General features: G+C 47.8%; 1 protein-coding gene across 1 annotated transcript in view; it reads right to left on the bottom strand.

Annotated features, from left to right (window-relative positions):
- Window positions 1-14,103: 14,103 nt before the first annotated feature.
- The window catches only part of PLB1 (phospholipase B1), a 112,792-nt gene continuing 107,715 nt past the window's right edge, over window positions 14,104-19,180 (bottom strand). Inside the window, exons 58-59 of the mRNA XM_023747426.1 lie at window positions 17,056-17,130; window positions 14,104-15,343 (exon numbers count right to left, since the gene is read on the bottom strand). Of these exons, the coding sequence (XP_023603194.1) occupies window positions 15,140-15,343; window positions 17,056-17,130 (279 nt within the window). The 3' untranslated portion in view covers window positions 14,104-15,139. The remainder of the gene's footprint in view (window positions 15,344-17,055; window positions 17,131-19,180) is intronic.

Below are 19,180 nucleotides of genomic sequence, written 5' to 3'. Positions count from 1 at the left end.
ATTCCCTAATAGCTCTGGAAAACACTTGTCTGGCAGGCTCACCCAGGTGAAAGTTGAAAAGGGTAGTAAGCAAGAGTGTGTGGTCTCTCTGGGCCATAATGAGAGTCGTGGGGAGCCTGGTAGGGTGTGTCCTGGCCTGTCTGGGGTGTTGGCTTTGAGGAGGCACCAAGGCATTTTTCCAGTACATGTTGTTTCCTGGGAGAAGGAGGCCCATCCAGGAGGAGGAGCCATGGCCATTACGGGCAACAGGTAAGGAAACTGAGGAGGAGGAGGCGGGAGCAGCCAGCTGGGACAGGCAGGCCTGGTGAGGCGTGCCAATGGCTAATGGGAGGCCAGCTTTCCCAGCCAGCTCTCTCTTGTGCTCTTGTTTCCAGGCCAAAGATTCTCGGCTGGCAGCTGCCCGTGAGCTCTGGATTCCTGCCCTTCATGGTACTGCCCTTCATGGCTGCCTTGCGTGAGCAAACACTGCCAATGAGCAATTGGAGTTCTCCACATTTCACGCTACTTCTCGTTACCCATCTTCCACCAGCTCCTTGCCGTGGTGATGTGGGGACGTCACCTCCTGCAGGCACTGTCAACCCAATTGGTGTTTCGGGTTTTGTTTCCTATCTCTACCTCGCCATGCTTTGTCATTCCAGGGATGGGGAGATGGATGGGATCTCAGTATTACATGTGGTCAGGGACTGGCATGCTGAGTTAGAGGCGTCATGTTAAACACCCGTACATCACTTTATGAAAAGTTATTGGTGAGAAACTTTTAATTGTCCCAGGCTGTGGTGAAATCCTCCACGGTTCCCCTGATCTAATGTAGTAGTCCTCGCAGCCACGGCACCATTGTCGGGTCTGCGCCTGTGGACAGTCCTGGCTCAGGTGGGCTGAGCTGGACCGCAGGCTGGGAACTGAGCAGTGGAGGTGGGGAGGAGAGAAGTACTGGGGGGAGGAGGGGCTACCCACTTGTGGAGTTGGATTCTGAGGGAGGTGGCCAAAATTTTCCGTGTCCACATCAGCGCCTGGGTTTGACAATGATGAGGGTTTGCTGGGATCCAAGTGTGGGGCAGAGAAATAAAGTCTCTGGCATAGGTGGGTAGCCACCTGAAAGTCCATCAGGTTTGGAGCTGGGTGGGGCAAGGGCAGGGCCTCATATCAAGGACCAGCCAATAGCCAGGGGCTCCAGGTTAGAAACAGGCGCTCTATGAACGAGGGTGGTGACTAACGCCTGCAGGGAGGCAGGTGGATACCTGGGTGTCTGTTGCAACATGCGTGGCCGAAAGGGCGAGAGGCTGCACACCTGCCGGGACTTGCTTCAGATGACGAAAGGCATCAGGGCCTGCAGGAGGCAGGACTGTCAATGCTGGAGCCCGATTCCACTGCCAGGAAACCACGCAAGTTATCGGTTAGATAGTTTCCAAGGATGTCATGGATTTTCCGAGCTTTAATTACAAGTCTACCTTTCCACACGTATGGCCCTGCCCCTGCCGTCCCTGGTAGAAGTTTCTGGAGCTTTGCTGGCTTCCTGAACACAGCAGGCTGTAGAGAGAAGCACGTTGGGATCAGGCAATGGGGCTCTGAGTTCTGGTTTTGCTCCGTGAATCTGGCTATTTCTCTTCATCTTGCTGAGCTTCCGTTTCCTTCTCGTGCCGCCTTCACAAATGTTATTGCAGCCACTAGGATGGAGGAGGCCAAGCACTACCTCACCGTGGAGCGGGCTCTGAGTCAACGCTGGTTTCCTCTCGTCTCCCCTCCCCGCTCCCCGCTCCCAGCCCACACACTGTACAGATGACTTGAAAACCCAAGCGCTTTGGGTAAACACACATTAGCCTATCTACGTCAACTCTGTTGTAAACAGGGCCTTGGGGAGAAGGGACTTGGTCTATATTTCTTTCACTTGGAAAGCCAGAGGCAATTTTCTTTCCGTTTAGTAAGAGAGAATCTATGCTGGATATTCTATCCTAGAGATCAAGTTCAGTCCTCCGGGCATGGAGTTACACAATATCCATCGCAGTGACAGGGAAGGTTGGGGCCTGGGCCTCGCCACAGCACTGCTTGTGCACAAGGAGTCTGGCTGGTTGCATGTTGGGGAGAACAGAGTGGGGCGTGGGCTCAGGTGCTTGGACAGGCTGTCCGCTCTGTGCTGCCAGGTTGGAACCACCCTGTGCTTTCTTCCCCTCTGTAGGAGCGAAATTCTAGAATTCCTGCCTCGGAGCCGGGAAGTGAATTTTGGTTATATCACTGCAAGCAACCCTGCTTGCTCTGTGTTCCCCTGTCTCCCCCCTAGAGTTTGAGCCATGTTTGGTGCTATTAGCATACAAGGGGAGGTCCTTCGAACCTTCAAAAGGGGCCACCTGGCACGTCAGAGCTTTACAGCTGCATTTAATCTTCCTGGAGGCTGGCGGCTCCCAGCGTCCTGGCGCCTGTGGGCTTGGGATTGGCTTGCCCCAACTATGCCTTTGAGCTCAAGAGTCTTCAAAAGGGAGAGTCACGTTACAAAGCTGAGATGCTCCGAAGTTCTGTGGGTCAGGGCTATGTGATGTGTGTATATTATCCTGGCTTAAGAGTACCTTTTGAAAGCTGTTGGATTATCAGTTGTTTTTGCTACACAGACTGGTGAAATGTACATGGAAATTTTGGGAAGACATAGGGAAAAGCAAATGGTAGGAGAGAGTAAGGGAGGCCTCTTTGGGATAATTCTGAAGGAGGAAAAAGATGAGGGAGGAGGAAGATGGGCAGGAGAAAGGAGTGTCAATTCGCCACAGTTGAGCAATTCAGTTCTGTGTAGGCACAGTATGTCCCTACTGCACACCAGGTACCGATTGCAAGCACCTGCAGCCAAACAGCTCACTGAACTCCGCTGTCAACAGCAAGGTGAGGTGCCTGCAGGGGCAAGGTGTCACAGGTAATGTCCAGCACTATGGGCAACTCCCCAAATGCAGCCAGGGAGGCATCCGCCCAGGAAGGCTGGCCATGAACATGGCCTTTCCCATTCCTTTGCAAGACATCCCTGTAAGCTCTTTTTGGACCTAAACAGGACCAGTATTGTTTTCTGCCTGATCTCCAGGGTCTAGGTCAGCCGTGGGCAAACTACGGCCCGCAGGCCGGATCCGGCCCGTTTGAAATGAATAAAACTAAAAAAAAAAAAAGACCGTACCCTTTTATGTAATGATGTTTACTTTGAATTTATATTAGTTCACACAAATACTCCATCCATGCTTTTGTTCCGGCCCTCCGGTCCAGTTTAAGAACCCATTGTGGCCCTCGAGTCAAAAAGTTTGCCCACCCCTGGTCTAGGTGCATAGTAAATGTCTGTTGAATGAAGAGGAATGAATACTTAATTTAATACTGTGAAAAACAACACCAGGAGACTGTTAGCCCAGACATGGCTCACTACACTAGTGCCTCTTAAATTTATTTTAAAAGTTGTGCCGTTGTCTTTGAAGAGGGAGCAAGAGGCCTAGAGCCAAGGAATACAGGTGACTTCCACCAGTTGGAGAAGGTCAGGAATTGGATTCTCCCTTTAGAGCCTCCAGAAGGAATGGAGCCCTGTGCGCGCCTCTCTCTCCTTCTCTCTCTCTCTCTCTCTCTCTCTCTCTCTCTCCATAGTAATCTCCCGAGAATTTTGCTAGGATGTAAAATGCCGATTCTGACTCATAAGTCTGGGGTGGAGCCTGAGACTCTGCACTTCTAAAAGCTCCCAGAGGACACTGAGCCTTGGGCCACTCTGAGCAGCAGAATCTTCATCTTGCCCAAGAGCTGGCCAGCCATCATCTACTTGACCTGCATCCCTCCAAGGTCAGAAGTAATGCGTCCTCACTGAGCGGTTCTTAGAAAGCCTGACGGCCACTTCACCAGAGAGTGGAAGCTTGCAGGATGGAACTGAAACGCATTTCACTCCCAGCCTTGTCTGCAACCTGCTGAGCTCTGTCGCCCAGTGACCCAGGACCAGACAGAGAGAAAGCAAGCATTTCTGCTCCTCCCTCTGCTGGCACCTGGGACATCCCCACACAGAGAGGCTTGTGCCCTGCGGCCTCACTGAGCACCCTTGTGACCAAAGCCTTCTGAGATGCCAGGAAGGTGGTCCCGAGGATCCCATGGGCAGGTGAGGCCAAGGAACATTCTCTTAGGGGTCTTTGCTACAGTCTAAGCCAGGGGTGGGCAAACTTTTTGACTCGAGGGCCACAATGGGTTCTTAAACTGGACCGGAGGGCCGGAACAAAAGCATGGATGGAGTGTTTGTGTGAACTAATATAAATTCAAAGTAAACATCATTACATAAAAGGGTACGGTCTTTTTTTTTTTTTTAGTTTTATTCATTTCAAACTGGCCGGATCCGGCCCGCGGGCCGTAGTTTGCCCACGGCTGGTCTAAGCCCTTTGAGGTTCAAGGTTCTCTTTTTAGCTTGAATATTGTTTCTGGTGATTTTGGACAGATCCAAATACTCTTCTATGGAATCCAATCCAGCCCTATTCAACTGCCATCACCTCCTGCCATCACCTCCTGCCATCACCCCCATCTCTACCCCAATTACTGCCACCTCTCTCACCTGCTGCTCCATCATCTCTACCTCCTCTGCCTCTAGCTCACACCCATACCGTGTTGTCACATCAACCTGGGGCTTAAGCACCCTTGTCTCCATTTAGAAGGATAGGGGACAGAGAAATTAAGTTCCGTGTCTGAGGTGTCAATGTTAGTAAGTGGCATGGCCAGGACTAAATGTCACCTGATTCCAGAGCAAGTATTGTGCCACTGCTCAGTGTTTCCTTTGATCCTCCAGTCCCAGCATTAGGCCTGTGGGTCTCACCCTGGCAGGGAGGACCTGCTCTGTGGAGAGGTGCAGAGTCATCTGACCCTAGGCACAGTGTTTATACCCAGAGAGGACGGGAACTCAGATCTCCATTGGGTTATGGTTGTGCTCTGTGCCAATGCAGCAGGTTGAATGGGTCACTTCACTCCAACTCTCAATTCAGTGGGGTGGATGGGGGAAGTGGTCAGTGATTCACTGTCACTTCGTAACTTAAGCGTGCAGAGTCAACCTGTGAAAGATAATTATTTGGTTTTAAAAGTCAACAACAACAACCCCCCTCACCCTGCCCCCATCCTGAGCCTGTGATGTGGGCAGAAAGACGCTAAGCCATAAAATACAGATAATAATGCCTTACATTGTTATAGCAATGCACACTTTCAAAGAGCCCATAGATTTTATTTCATCTTAATCCTCCTAATGCCTCCTTTTAAGGTCGACAGGTCAGGTGTTATTATTCTTATTTTGTAGATGGGAAAACTGAGGCTCAAAAGAGGTCAGGGGACTTGCTCAAGGTCACAGATCTAGGTCCAGAAAGCAAACTGGCTGCCCCCAATTCTCTTGTTCTTTTGGTCACATGCACATGCTGCGATGGTCCCCTGCCTTGGACACGCAGGTCACCATCCCGTAGGGATTTCAGTGCACTCTGTCTGAGCCCTGGCAGATTTATTGCCAGCGACTGTCATTTCTTATTTCCCCAAATTGCAACTCTTTGGAAAAACATCTGAAGATTAACCAACAAAGTGCTCTGAGAGCCGAGTTGGCATCCCAGTGAGGACAGGACATGGAACACCCAGGGGAGGGGCAGGAATGCTTCTAGAGGGAAGGGCACAGGTACCAGAAACCAGCAGACCCAAGGTCACGCCCAGACACAGCGATGCGGGGAGCAACGGGCAGGTGTGTGCTCCCCGTTCCTGGCAGGCCTGGAAGAGGCAGGGGGGGCAGGAGGCAACTGGTCAGGCCCAGGGTCTGATTTTAAGAACCCAGACCCTGAATTCTGGAGGAGAATTGTTAAGGATTCAAGTCTGGCAACAAACAGTCTGGGCAGAAAAAAGTGTCCAGGCAAGATACCAAGAATACCAAGCATGGAGCCTGTCCCTAACTCAGGCCGCGTAAAGTAGAGGGTGTTTGTGGACTTCCTGTCCAAGACCCAACTAGGTGGAAGTGTTCAGGTTGGTCTGAGTCCACGGGGGACGGCAAGCAGGGGGAGAGCCCGCAGGGGAAGAGCAAGGGAGTCCCTGGCAGACACGCTTTGCACAGCTGTGTTTCCCAAGCTGACATTCTTCACAACACTGTTCCGTACCTTGCTTCTGAGTGTGGCAGGAAGGATGCCGTGTGTTCAACAAAGATGGGAGATAGCAGATCAGATGGAGTGAAACAGGTTCCTTTATTTCAGAGGTTCTCAGCACCTTTAAGATGCAAATATGCCATGTTAATTTCCAGGTGAGAGCAATTAAAAGCAAAGTTTTCCAAACTTTTTGAGCCCCCTCCCCTCCCCATTCCACTCTTCCTTTTTTTGCCTTGGCACACATAGTAACATCTCCTAGAGCACAGTTTGGGAAACTCAGTCCAACTCTCCCTCAGCTGGGCCGAGAGCCGTACCCGGGCCACCTTCTGCTTCCCACACCCGGGCCCTGGTCTTTTTCCTCATCAAGAGTGTGCTGGGCCCTGGCTGGTGTGGCTCAGTTGGTTGGGCACCGTCTTGTACACCAAAAGGTTGCTGGTTTGATTCCCAGTCAGTTGGGACACATGCCCAGATTGCAGGCTTGATCCTGGTAGGGGGCAGCCGATCCACGTACGGCTTTCACATCGATGTTTCTCTCTTTCCCTCTCCCTTCCTTTCTCTCTAATAATCAATTTTTAAAAATCTGTGGCTTGACCCTGGCACTCTCACTCAAGTGTCACATGTCACATTCCCAAGAGTGGCAGGGTGGACCCAACACAGAGGGGTTGGAAGTGGCCCTTTGCTCAATCATTTACTTTCAACGTGCTGTGACGACTGTCCTCCAAGGTCATAGAGTTAACAAGTAATAGAACCGGAACTGGCATCGGCCTGACAGAGGTCAGACAGAGCAACAAGGAAAATGGCGGCGCTGACAGTTCTCTGACAGTTGGGCTCTTCATAGCCACATCGTGAAATAAAAACAATGATGATCTAGTCAGGCCTGACAAGAAGACAAACATTGACATTATCAAGAAGTCTGTATTGAATATGGATTTACATAGCCCTCTCCCTCGTAATAATAAGCCCCTCCCTAAGGGCGTATGTTGCATCCAGATATAAGGTAATGATATGAACTTCTATGGATTAGCAAGACATTTGTTATGTGTCCACAAACCACCATGCTTTTTAAAAGCAATGTTTGAAACCATAGGGTTCTGAAATCAACACCCCACAAAATTCTCTAAACTTAATGATACATGTTTAAAGGCTTTTTCTATCTTTTTAAAGTTGTCTTAGTAGCAGAGGCAAAGAATCACATACCACGATGACTAAAATAAAACCAGGGAAATCATACAATATAAAAAAGAATAGGTACTTGCTTGTTTGTACACACTGTTGGAAGATGCAGAGAAAACATTACTATGGGTTAGAACACATTATGTAGCATCGGGCATCTGGTTATAATATAGATAAAAACCCCAGCATGTTTTAGCCTATGGTATTGGTTGGATTGTTTCAGGTATGAAATATACATACAGTGGCTGTGTGAATGTGTACCATTAAAAGAAAAATGTACCAGTGAAGATATAGTTTCAACAGAAAATGCTTTCTTTAATAAAATTAATTCTTTGCAAAAACTGTGGAAGTGTACTCACCAATTGAGGATTCAAATAAAAAGATTCCTTGGTAAGAATACAAACCTAGCACCGTCAATGAAATTCTTTCATTTGTTGGTGAGCTATTGCTTCAAAGGCAGGAGTGCACAAAATACAACAAGATATCATCAATGCAAGTAATTGTTACAAAAACAAGACTTCTGAGTATAATGGAATCCTTACAACATTTTTGTAGTGAGATGCAAGCAACCTGCTTGTAACAGCCATTAAGCTTGAGGATGAATTACACATTTTTTTTTATCAATAGACAACAGTTGCAAACTTGCTGACCCTTTCTAGTATGACAACTGGTTGTCAGTATTATGTCACTTAGTAAATATTAGAGGGAAAAAACAAACAAAACCTCACTCGGTGGAAAAGAAGTAATTGCTTTTTGAAACTAAGTTGTATAGAGCAATGTTCAATGGTGCTTTTTAAAAACAAAGGTTAGGGAGGGAATTGATGTTGAAAACAGATGTTTTGGAATGTTGCCACTGTTCAGTGATTCTGTAAAAACTCTCACATCTGTAAATAAAAAGAAAACCCTAAGAAGTAAATTTTAAAACCTGTTTTTAAAATCTCAAAAGGAAGAGTGTCAGTGGGGTTTGAACCCATTTGTGCAAAATGGGACAGAAATCTTTGTATAACTGAATGACAGTCATGATTTAGTTAACACAACCAACAAGGTATCTTCTGTTTGGAGCTACCCATGTTTGCAAGGAATCTTTTTTTTTTTTTTAACTATGACAACTTTTGAAAGCAAGTGTGCAAACAAAATTAATATGAAACCAGAATCCTTGTTACAAAGCTTTAAATCAAGATTTTAAATGGCAGTGAAACGCATTCAATAAAAACGCTCTTCCCCCTCAAATATTATTACTATTTTAACAAGAGCAAAACTTCATTTCAGCCTTATTTTGTTCTTTAACAGCTTCTATTTTTGTAGTGTTTTGTGGTTTATCTATTGGTACAGTTGTATGTATATAATTTATAAGTAAATATCTCTATGTTGGGCTCTACGTGCTAAAGCTATTTGCTGATATGGATGCATAATCACAAAAGCATGGCGAGCGCCACGGCAGACTGTAAAACCTTTGGGGTGACCTGTGTCCCCCAGCGATGTTTCCTGGTGGCTTACACAGGACACATGGTAATGAGGCTCAGCTCCGTAGGCTGATTGGCTGACGGAGGGACTGAATGAATGAAGACACCTATTGATCAAAATGTTCCGTTATAGAAACAACCTAAATATAAACTCAGCAGGAGGGGGGGGGGGTGAGAGAAAGACTGAATAAATAAGTAAGCATTTGGCTGAGTAACAAAAGGCTCCTTGGTTTTCTTATTTCATTTGATTGCTTGTCTGGATAACATCAATAGTCGCTAAATGTATTGAGTGTCCACTCTGCCAGGCGGTGCTCTGGGCTGCACACCCAGGCGCTCCCGCATTCTCACAGCAGCCTTGTGGGATGAGACATAAACCATCGCCTGTGCTGTTTCACAGGCACCTGTGCCTCCTTCTAGAAGGTGGGCTGCCCTGGGAACAGCTCTGGAAACTGCTCATGTTTCCTTGTCTCCCAGGGGACTTTAGACCCTGAGAGATCCTGATCACGTCTCCTGCTGGGAAAAATGCGTTACAAAAATAGAAGCGGAGAAGAAAGGTTGAAATCGAACCTCCACACGTAATGACATTATCTACTGGTCAGAGGAGATACACTCTGAGCTATTTTTCCAATAAGTAGAAAAAAAACAAAGCTGCCCTGCAGACCTCCCTTTGGGCATGGCCTCCGAGGCTCCGCCACAGGGCCCAGGGCACCTTCCTGGGGGGGATTGGGGGGTGGTTGACCCCCTTGGTCCACTCCTTTCCTCTCCCCACAGAAAGGGACATGGGTTTGGTCACTTAGCTTTGGAGAGTGCAGAGTACTAAATGGTCTACCAGTGGTCGGCAAACTGCGGCTCGCGAGCCACATGCGGCTCTTTGGCCCCTTGAGCGTGGCTCTTCCTAAGCCTTAGGAGTACCCTAATTAAGTTAATAATAATGTACCTACCTATATAGTTTAAGTTTAAAAAACTTGGCTCTCAAAAGAAATTTCAATCGTTGTACTGTTGATGTTTGGCTCTGTTGACTAATGAGTTTGCCAACCACTGGCTAGGCAGCCAGCTTCGTGGGTGTGTCCTGTGAGGGGCTCACAAGGGCCCTACGCATGGTTACTGCTCTGTGTCACTGTCTTAAAATTATGAATAATTTTTCAGCAAAGGGTCCTGTATTTTAATTTTGCTCTGGACCTTGCAAATGGGAGAGCCGGTCCTGCGTCCAGGCCAGGCTGGGGCAGTCCTGGAGAGGACGGGCTTGGGGAACTTATTCCAACTACAACTGTGGACCCAGGCCCATTTCCACCTTTGAAATCAGGTTTAGAAATACACTTAAAGCCAGACGCCACTCTGTTACAGCCCCCTGGCTGAGTGGACAGGGAAAGCAGCCTCCTTCCAGCTGCTTTGGGGGTCAGATGGTGAAAGCCTGCCCTCGTGTCCTGGGCCTTGAAATGTTCCCTGTGTCCAGGGCCCACCCAAGAGAACAGCGCTTGAGAGGCGGCTGCTCCATCAGCCTTTTTCATAGCCTTTGGGATATCAGTAAAGACAGACAATTCAGAGTTGAATTGAATAATGCTCAGAAGGGAGCAGTCAGAGGCTCGTCCTGTCACCTCCCTGGTCACCTCTGAGGCTGGGACCAAGGGAGGGGTCTCCTTAGGTACTAGTGTGAGGCTGAGCCTTTGCTAAAAGGCCAATAGTCTTACTCCAGGCTCAGGTTGAGAATGGCTGGAGGACCCGTGTAGGCATGCACTGCAGGGCCGGGGAGCAGGACTCCTGGACACACTCTCAGCCCAGGCTGCACAACAGGAGGTTCCAATCATTACAGCTCCCACTCATCAAGCACCTCCTCCGCCAGACCCCATTCAAACATTTTCCCATTTAATGCGCTAACAGCCCTTTAAGGTAGACATCATCCCTGTTTATTCCAGTTGAAGGAATGGGGTCATTCAAGATGAGGATCTCTTTTTGCTCCTTTCTGATCCCAGCTCCCTGGTTAGTGTGGATTCTCCAAGCATGGCACCTGGTGGTTCTGGAGACTTTAATTGATCACAAATAACGAAATTCAAATCCCAAACATGTCCACGTGGACTATATTTAGGGCAGCCTCCATTTCCCCTCCTCCTTCTGGCCTCCCCCACTCCCTCTTCTGCTCCCCCAGCACCGTGTGAAAGCTGATGGCAGATGCTTGTGGCTGGGGGCTGCACCAGGGCCAAGAGGGATGGACTCTGGGCCTCTCTGGGAGGACACACAGTGCCAGCTGCCAGGACAGTGGAAGCACGCTTACAGTGACAAGTCCTCTGACCATCACACAGAGATCCAGGGGGTGCACCCTTCCGCGGCCTGCTTCAGCAGAGGCCCAGTGAGCTCTTGCTGCTGCTCGCAAGTTTCTTGTTGCTAAGGAGCTGGGCCTCACCTGGCCAGCTCCCAGGAGGCTGGGTCCGGGGCCAGCTGGATTCGGGGCCTGCCCTGAAGAGTGTGTCTCTGTCTCCTTGCCCAGGTCAACTTTGACTCATATTTACTTCACTTTGGTGGCTTTGTAATGAACATTTACAAAGATTTGTATGTGGCCCTTGAGAAGAGCTTTTCTACCAGGGCCAGGGAAGTGGGGATTTTCCTGGGGATGTCCTCTGGCTTCAGAGCCTCGAAGAGCGCCTTGCAACTGGCCACTCGATAAATAAACAACCTAATTTAGCGTGGCTCTTGTATAAACCATCTTCCTTCATTCTTTGAACTTTAAAAATATGATGAAACATATGTATAGGAAAAGCCTGAAATGTATATGCATCAACTTAAAGGAAGTTACCAAGCAAGATCTTGTGAATCCAACATCCATGTTAGAAATAGCAATGCTAGTATCTTAGAAGCCTTCCGCACTCCCCCTCTCAAATGCAGTGCCCTCCTTCTCTCAAAGGTCTAACTTTACTGATTTTTATGGTAATTGTCACATTGATTTCCTTAACTACCTTCACTATCTAGCTCCTTTTTAAAATGGAATCAGACTTCATGAATTCTTTGTCAAACTTTCTTCCTTTAACATTAGATGTAAGATTCACCCAAGTTGATAAATGAGACTGTAGTGATTCATTTTTCACTGATGCATCGGTGTGTTAATATACCCTAAGGTATTTCCCAATCCATTCATGATGGACATTGATTTCATCATTTCTAGCTTTCGTGATTTTATGAACATGGCCATGAATATGCTTGCACCCACCTCCCTAGAGAGACATATTTTCAAATGTTTCTTTGAGAACTATTACCTGGGAATAGACTTACTGGATGGTTGGTTCCTACTTCAATTTTACCAGTTAAAAAATATATATATCCTGAGGTTTTGAAAATTTTCTTAAAATTTTAAAAGATATGTTCTCTTGTTATTTTAAAAATAATTTAAAAAATCATTTTCTTGATTTTTAAAAAGTTAAAAGCATGCCTCTCATATAATACAGAAAGAACACATGTCAGAGACTTCTTAACTCGGTAATTAATGAGGGAATGATTAAGATGGTGAAGTTTGGTTCAAAGAAGAATCTGAGGAGTGGAGATTTGCAGGTAGTTGGTCAAAGGAATGCTGAAATAATGTTGCTTGTGGACACAGAACTGGTGAATGTCCCATAGGACATTAACGGTAACTGATACAACTAATCTTGAGGTTATCTTTCCCACTAGTCAGAAATCCACTGGTCAACATGTCTGAGTTCTAATCAAATAGTAAACAGCAAAGTCTAACAGTATATTCTAGATAACTAAATAGCTCTTAGATGAGCTTGTGGAACAAGGACACTACAGGGCAAGTGGTCACTTTCCTGTCTTTCCAAGTTTTGGATTTTTTTTTCTTAACAATACTGTCCTTTGTTTCCAAGTTTGTGGTGAGGATCACATGAGAATATACTGAAATGCTTTGTAGAACTGTAAGGTGCCAAATATAGTTTCATTATTATGGTTGTTTTACGAAGCCCCTTCAATAACCACTGATGTGGGAAGGAAGTTAAGCACTGAATACCCATCCTTTAAACTGTTGTTTTTTATCTCAGTTCTTACAAAAAGACTGAAAAGACAGAATCTGCTTTAGTTTTCCTGTCTGTAAGATTGAGCTAATAGTAGGGTGTACCTCCCTGGGCTTTGTGGGAATCGATGAGTAATACAGACTTACCGCTAAAAACAATGCCTGGTGTACAGTAAATACACAGGAAATACTGCTTCACTAAATACTTACTTTGTTATATCTCCCGAAGTTTAATTTTCTTTAATACCAATGTATTTGATTTTTAGAAGTTCTATTTGATTCTTAGTTCTTTCATAAATCTGCCCTTTTTTTGGGAAAAATAATGGCTTATTCTTGTCTCATGTTTTAAATTCCTCGTCTTTAATCTTTCTAAGCAAATGTATAGTTTGTCTTCAATCCTGTTACGTAACATGTGGGTCTAATCTTGCCATTTGTTTTGTCTACTGATTCTCACAGGGGTTGTATCTTCATTTTTTTTCTAATTAAAAGATTTGCCTGCTGTTGAAACTCCACATATATTCTAGTAAAATAAATGGTAGTTCCTTCCATTAATTTTTAAAATAATAGCTTTTAACTAGAGATGACTGAGTTCGTTAGACCAATCGAAACAGAGGAACTCATGGTGCCATCCTAGCCTTGTGAAGACAATGTCCTCTTTTTTTAGACTTTTATTTTGTACCGTGTTTATCTGCAATTTGGCCCAATTCACTGCTGGAATCGTCTGCTTTATGCTTTGGGATTTTCCCCTTCCCTGGACACTAGTTTTCATTTCGATGAATGTCCCATTATGTAATGAAAGTATAACTCGGGGCCAGTTACCTCTCCTCTGAGTCTTGGTTTTCTTCTCTGTAAAAAGGAGATGATGACAGGGATGTAGAAATTTTAATTATTGTGCACCATGGGGCCTATCATAGTGTAAGCCCTCTGTCAACTCTTATTGGTATTATTTTTCTTTGTACCTGTCTTGCAAAAGTGATAAGATGATGACCCTTCACGAGAGAAGGCAGGCATTCTTCATCCATCCATTATCGCTCCATTCCCACACCTGTCTCCAGACCGCTCCACTTCCCCTGCAGTCTGAACACTATCTCAACTCCCCACAGAGGAGAAAAGAACTCATTTCCAGGTGTGCAGTATTTTAGAGCATTTTTACATGCGTTTCTTGTTTCCCAGCAGTGCTGTGAGGCAGGCAAAATGGGTTCTCTGAGTCCACTTTTATAGACGAATCTGAGAGACTGGGGCTCAGGCTGCTGATGGGGTGTGCTCTATAGGCCACACATTCAAATGGTATAACTGAGGTTCTAACTCACATTCTCTGTCATCCCATGCTATGTGATCGGAGATATATGGAGATATACTTAGAATGCAGATGATAACGGATTCATTTTGTTTGCTTTTTATTGAGGTGAAATTCACAGGATTTACAATTAACCATTTTAAAGGGAATAAGTCAGTAGCATTTAGTGCATTCACCATGCTGCGCAACCATCATTCCTAGTTTCAAAACTTTTCATCATCCTCTCCCTGGCTTTTTGTGCAAAATCAAAGGAATAATCTTGGAAAGACATCCAGCTCAGGGCTTGCCCTGGTAGGGGCCTGTGTTGTCAGACTCTTCAGCTCTCCCTCAGCAACCTGGGAATGTAGAAAGAGGACATCATTCCGAAATTTAGTCCCTTGAGAAAACCAGGTTGAGGATATGTAAGGTATTCATGTCCTAATCCTTTAATTTTTTAAAATGGCATTTCAAAATTGCCCTTTTTCAGGAAACTTTCCCCAAGGAACTCTCCTAGTCTTGAGAGCAATCGGATGCGTTTACCCGTCAACGCTGCAGCGCTGAATTGCACTGTCTCAGAGCTTCTTGTCTCTTGAAGGAGTTTGTCTCCTTGGCCAGGAACCTCACAGCCTTGGAGGTAGCACAGGGCTCTATGTTTTCCTGGGTACAAAACAGGTGCGCGGCACGTATGTGTTGGACTGTAATGGATGGTGGCCAGGCAGCTCCTGAACTCTAGCCAGCATCCGGTGACCAATGTCCTTCCCACACTCTAAGTAGTGGGTTTGGGGACTGAGGAGCTGCTCCCCCAGTGCTGGCTGGAGCCCGATAGGGGTCGGTCTGGTTGGGGTTGGCCATCACTTGGGAAGCTCTGGCTGAGATGACAGGAAAGGCTCTAGCTCCCACACCTGCATCACATGACAGATGGAAGGCAAGAGCTTCAAGCAGGTTAACCCAAGAACAGAATGGCTTTGGCCTTCATTTAAATTTGCCCATTCCAGGAGCATAGGCCCTAGGGCTCAGTAAGTCAGGAAGGTCCTCTTGGCTTCTTACGTCACCAGGTGTGGAAGCAAGTGCGCTCTGTGGCGGCTGAGGTAGAGGGCTGGGGAGGAGTGTGTGGCTGGGGCTTCTAGAATGAGCATCCACGCAGCCGGTGGGCCTACAATCTCACAGTGTCCAGGCTTATTGGAGGATTTTCCTCCTGGCGGCTTCTCATGGCTCTCCATGCCATCACCACGCCGACGCCAACTGCAAGGCCACCTCCTGCCGCCACTGGCACGGCCCAGGGGAGCACGTTGGGGCCTTCTTCAGCCTGGTTTTTGAGTAGCTGACTATTCCTCAGGGTGTGGAGGTAAGGGCTCTCCTGCGGAGGAGGAGAGGGTCAGGGGTTGGGGCCTCTGAAAACCATCCAGCTGCCCACCTTGGGCTCTCTGGGTCCCGTGCCGGAGAGGCTACCACAGCCTTGCACATATCCCCAGCTCATGGTCTGCAAAGCTCCTCCATCTCACTGTGCCCAGGTCTCCTGCAGGAGGGTGTCCAAAGTGGGTAACACCCAGCTACAACCTCCTGTGTGTCTCACCAGCATCTCCTTTCCTGTCCACCCGATTGTGAAAGATTGGGAACCGACAGGTGACCAATGAAAGTCTTGGGGGAGACCCCAACTCTTTCTTTTAAGCCACTACTGGACAACTATTCCCATCCTCCCCTCCAGGGGTGCTGGGGGAGCAGAGAAGGTCAGTGTGGAAGGACAGCTGGTTCTGCAGTCGATTGGAGAACCAGAATGAGAGGGGACAGGAGAGGAGGCGCTTGGGCCTGCCTCCCTGGGTCCCTCCTCCCTTTCGGCGAACACGAACTGAGTGCCTGTTGCGGGAGCCATGTGCTGGGGGAGCTGTGAGAGTGCCCGAGGGCTAAGATGTGACTTCTCTCATTGCCCAGGTAGGAGACAAGACATATTGAGAAGCGATCACATCACGAAGGAGCCTTTCAGTGTCTTAGGAGCAGTGTAAACAGAAGAGAGGCCAAGGCAGGTGCAGGGACAGTAGCCCAGACAGGGCCTGAAGGATGTGGAGATTTTCATAGGCTGAGATGGCGGATGTGCCTCCAGAGGAGCAGGTGGCAGGAGTGAAAGCGCAGACAGGGCAATCGTGGGGCTCGTCTGGGAACTGCTCCACTTTCAGGAGCAGAGAGTGTCTAAGGCAGTGGTTCTCAACCTTCCCAATGCCGCGACCCTTTAACACAGTTCCTCATCTTGTGGTGACCCCCAATTTCATTGTTACAAATTGAACATAATTAAAGCATAGTGATTAATCACAAAAACAATATGTAATTATATATGTGTTTTCCGATGGTCTTAGGCGACCCCTGTGAAAGGGTCGTTTGACCCCCAAAGGGGTTGTGACCCACAGGTTGAGAACCGCTGGTCTAAGGCTACAGAACAGACAATGCTAAGGTGACTTTCTTTCATGGACAGTTTCATGGAGGGAAAGGTTTCAAGCAGTCTTGACAATACTGGCCGGCTGGTGTCTGGCAGTGACTATGGGATGGATGGAGAGGGGAGAGAGGAGAGCTGGGGAGCAAGTTCGGGACTTTGCCAGTGGTCCAGGTAAAGGCAGTAAGGGCCTGGAAAAGGCCGTGGTGGAAAGGGAGGAGGTGGATTGCAGGCTCCCAGAACAGACGCGGTGTCTTATTCCTCTTTGCCTCCCAACCCCCCAGCTCTGGCTTGCCTGGCTTGGGAGAGCTCCTCCACCTGGTTTAAGACAGAGCATGACTCAGACCCCTCAGGGTAGAGGGTGACTCAAGCTTCTGCCAGTCCTGCCTGCCTCCCCTGAGTGCCTCTTCCCACTTCAGTCGGGACCTCTTGCTTTCTCCCGCCCCTCACCCATGGCTGCCCGCACTCTGAGGAGCTGCAAGGTGTCTGGGGCAATGCGGAGAGGCAAGATGTGAGAATGGTGGCAGTGAATGAAGTGCACGATGCCAAAGCCTCCCAGGGGATTTGTGTGTCTCCCGGTGGCTATCTTGCCCCCACCCCCACCCCAGACACCTGTCCCATGCTAGACAGGTGGGACCTTTACTCACAGGAGAGGGACACTTGAGTTTGGTTCGGCTGTAGGTGAAGTTGTTGGAGGTCGTCTTACGGCCCACTGGTTCCAGCTGATGAGAGAAAGGAAATCCTGATTCCTCCGAAGCTGGGAGACCACTCTGTCGGGAGGGGTCTCTCACACCAGACTCCTTCTCTTTGCAAAACTGAAACCAGCTAAGAAGCAAGACCCACAGCAGATACCAGCAGCCCCGGGGCCAGAGCTGGACCTGACTCTCCCTCACAGAGTGACAGGCCCACCAGAGCAGGGTGGGCCCCCGAGTCTGTGTCCTGGATTTACTGAGGCCCAAGAGAGACTGACCGGTCCAGAGGCCACATTGAGTGGAAGTCAGGGCCCAGCACCCCATTTCCTGCTTCCCTTGTGGGTGGCTGTGATCGCAGACATTCTGCATTTTCAATTTACAAAATGGTGATCATCGTATTTACCAACTTCTTTAAGTGTGTGGGGCTAGTCCACTTCAGGAAAACTTGGAAAACACATTGGTTACCATGACACCATTACTATACTCGGCTTGTCAACCTTAAGAAATTAGGTTTTCTCACTTGAGCATCTTTGTATGTTTTCTTCATGGATAAAAAGGTTTACTCACAACATTTCTGGGAGCAGCTGTGGTTCAGAAAGGTTCTCCTGGATACTTTTGACCCTGGGACCCTCTGAGGATGAGCTGCAAGCTGCTGGACCTCTTCCTCTCAGGACCTTCAGCCAGTGGCCTGCTCCCTGACATGTAGCCAGTCCCAAGAAGGATGAACACCTATTCAAACTGTCCTGAACTTGTGGCCTCCACCATCTGATCATCTGTCCCTGCCTGTTCCTGACCTCAGCAGCTCCTGACTCCAGGTATTGCCTATGAGGTAAGTGGAAGTACTCTGTGCCAGCTAATGACCACACCTGGCTCATGGTCTTGTTTTTTTTGTTGAGTTAAAGCCTTTATACCTGTTCCTTAGCAACACAGTTCGAGGAGGAAGGGCTGCCCTGGCGCCCGCATGGCGACTGGACAGAGCACAGCAGGGTCATCCGCTGGGGTCCTGGCTCTGCTGATAACGGCCTGTAGGAGGCTAGGCTGGCTCCTGAACTGTCCCAAGGTTAGGGGCAGGGCATTAAACCCTGTCCTGACAACTCCACATTGGGTTGTTGTGAGCATCAAACGAGAAGATGAAATGAAAGCCCATGTGAACAGGAGGCGACTTACATATATAAGAGAGTATTATTTCTACTTAGCGCTACTGTAACGGAACCACCTGGAGAGACGAATGCTGAAGGCCAGGTTGGATGATTCCCAATGATGTCCCAGGGACCCAGGAACTAAGTGGTGCAGAGGAAGGTAGTGATGATTTGGGTTTGGTGATTGAGTTTCTCCCTTTTTACTGGTTCCCTGCTATCAGAGCACAAACTATTCTGTCTCCCATCATTTAACTGCCCTCCCCTCGATCCCACATCCCCTCCAGCGACCTTTGCCATTACTTCTCATAACTCTAGGGAGAGTTGTTTGTAATCACTGGCTGTACGTCCTGGTCTCCCCTTTTCTCTGACACCCATTCCAATGGGTCTCCAGTCTCCTCATTGGCTGAAGCTCTGTCAGAGTCACCGATGGCCTTTACATTGCCAGGTCCAATGGTCACCTTTTTGTGTGTGTCTTTGTCTTGTTTGACTTTTCAGCAGCATTTGTCAAAGTTGATACCTCCCTTTCAGGCCACTCACTTCTCTGGCTCCCTGGAGATCATGCTCTACTTGTTTCCTTCCCCCTCCCCCCCTCCTCATCTTCCTCTATTGCTGGTATCAAAGGTTGGAATGAATGTCCTAGGGCCGTGGTCGGCAAACTGCGGCTCGGCTCGAGAGCCACATGCGGCTCTTTGGCCCCTTGAGTGTGGCTCTTCCTAAGCCTTAGGAGTACCTTAATTAAGTTAATAACAATGTACCTACCTATATAAGTTTAAAAAATTTGGCTCTCAAAAGAAATTTCAATCGTTGTACTGTTGATATTTGGCTCTGTTGACTAATGAGTTTGCCGACCACTGTCCTAGGGCTTAACAGTTGGTCCTATACTCTTTCCCACCTATTCTTTCTCTAGGGCTCTCAGTTAAACCTGTGGTTTTGAATACCAC

Source organism: Myotis lucifugus, unplaced genomic scaffold, assembly GCF_000147115.1.
Source record: "Myotis lucifugus unplaced genomic scaffold, Myoluc2.0 scaffold_873, whole genome shotgun sequence".
In the NCBI taxonomy this organism is placed as follows: domain Eukaryota; kingdom Metazoa; phylum Chordata; class Mammalia; order Chiroptera; family Vespertilionidae; genus Myotis; species Myotis lucifugus.
The sequence above is the reverse complement of the archived record's forward strand: the minus strand, read 5'-3'. Positions and strand labels throughout refer to the sequence as shown.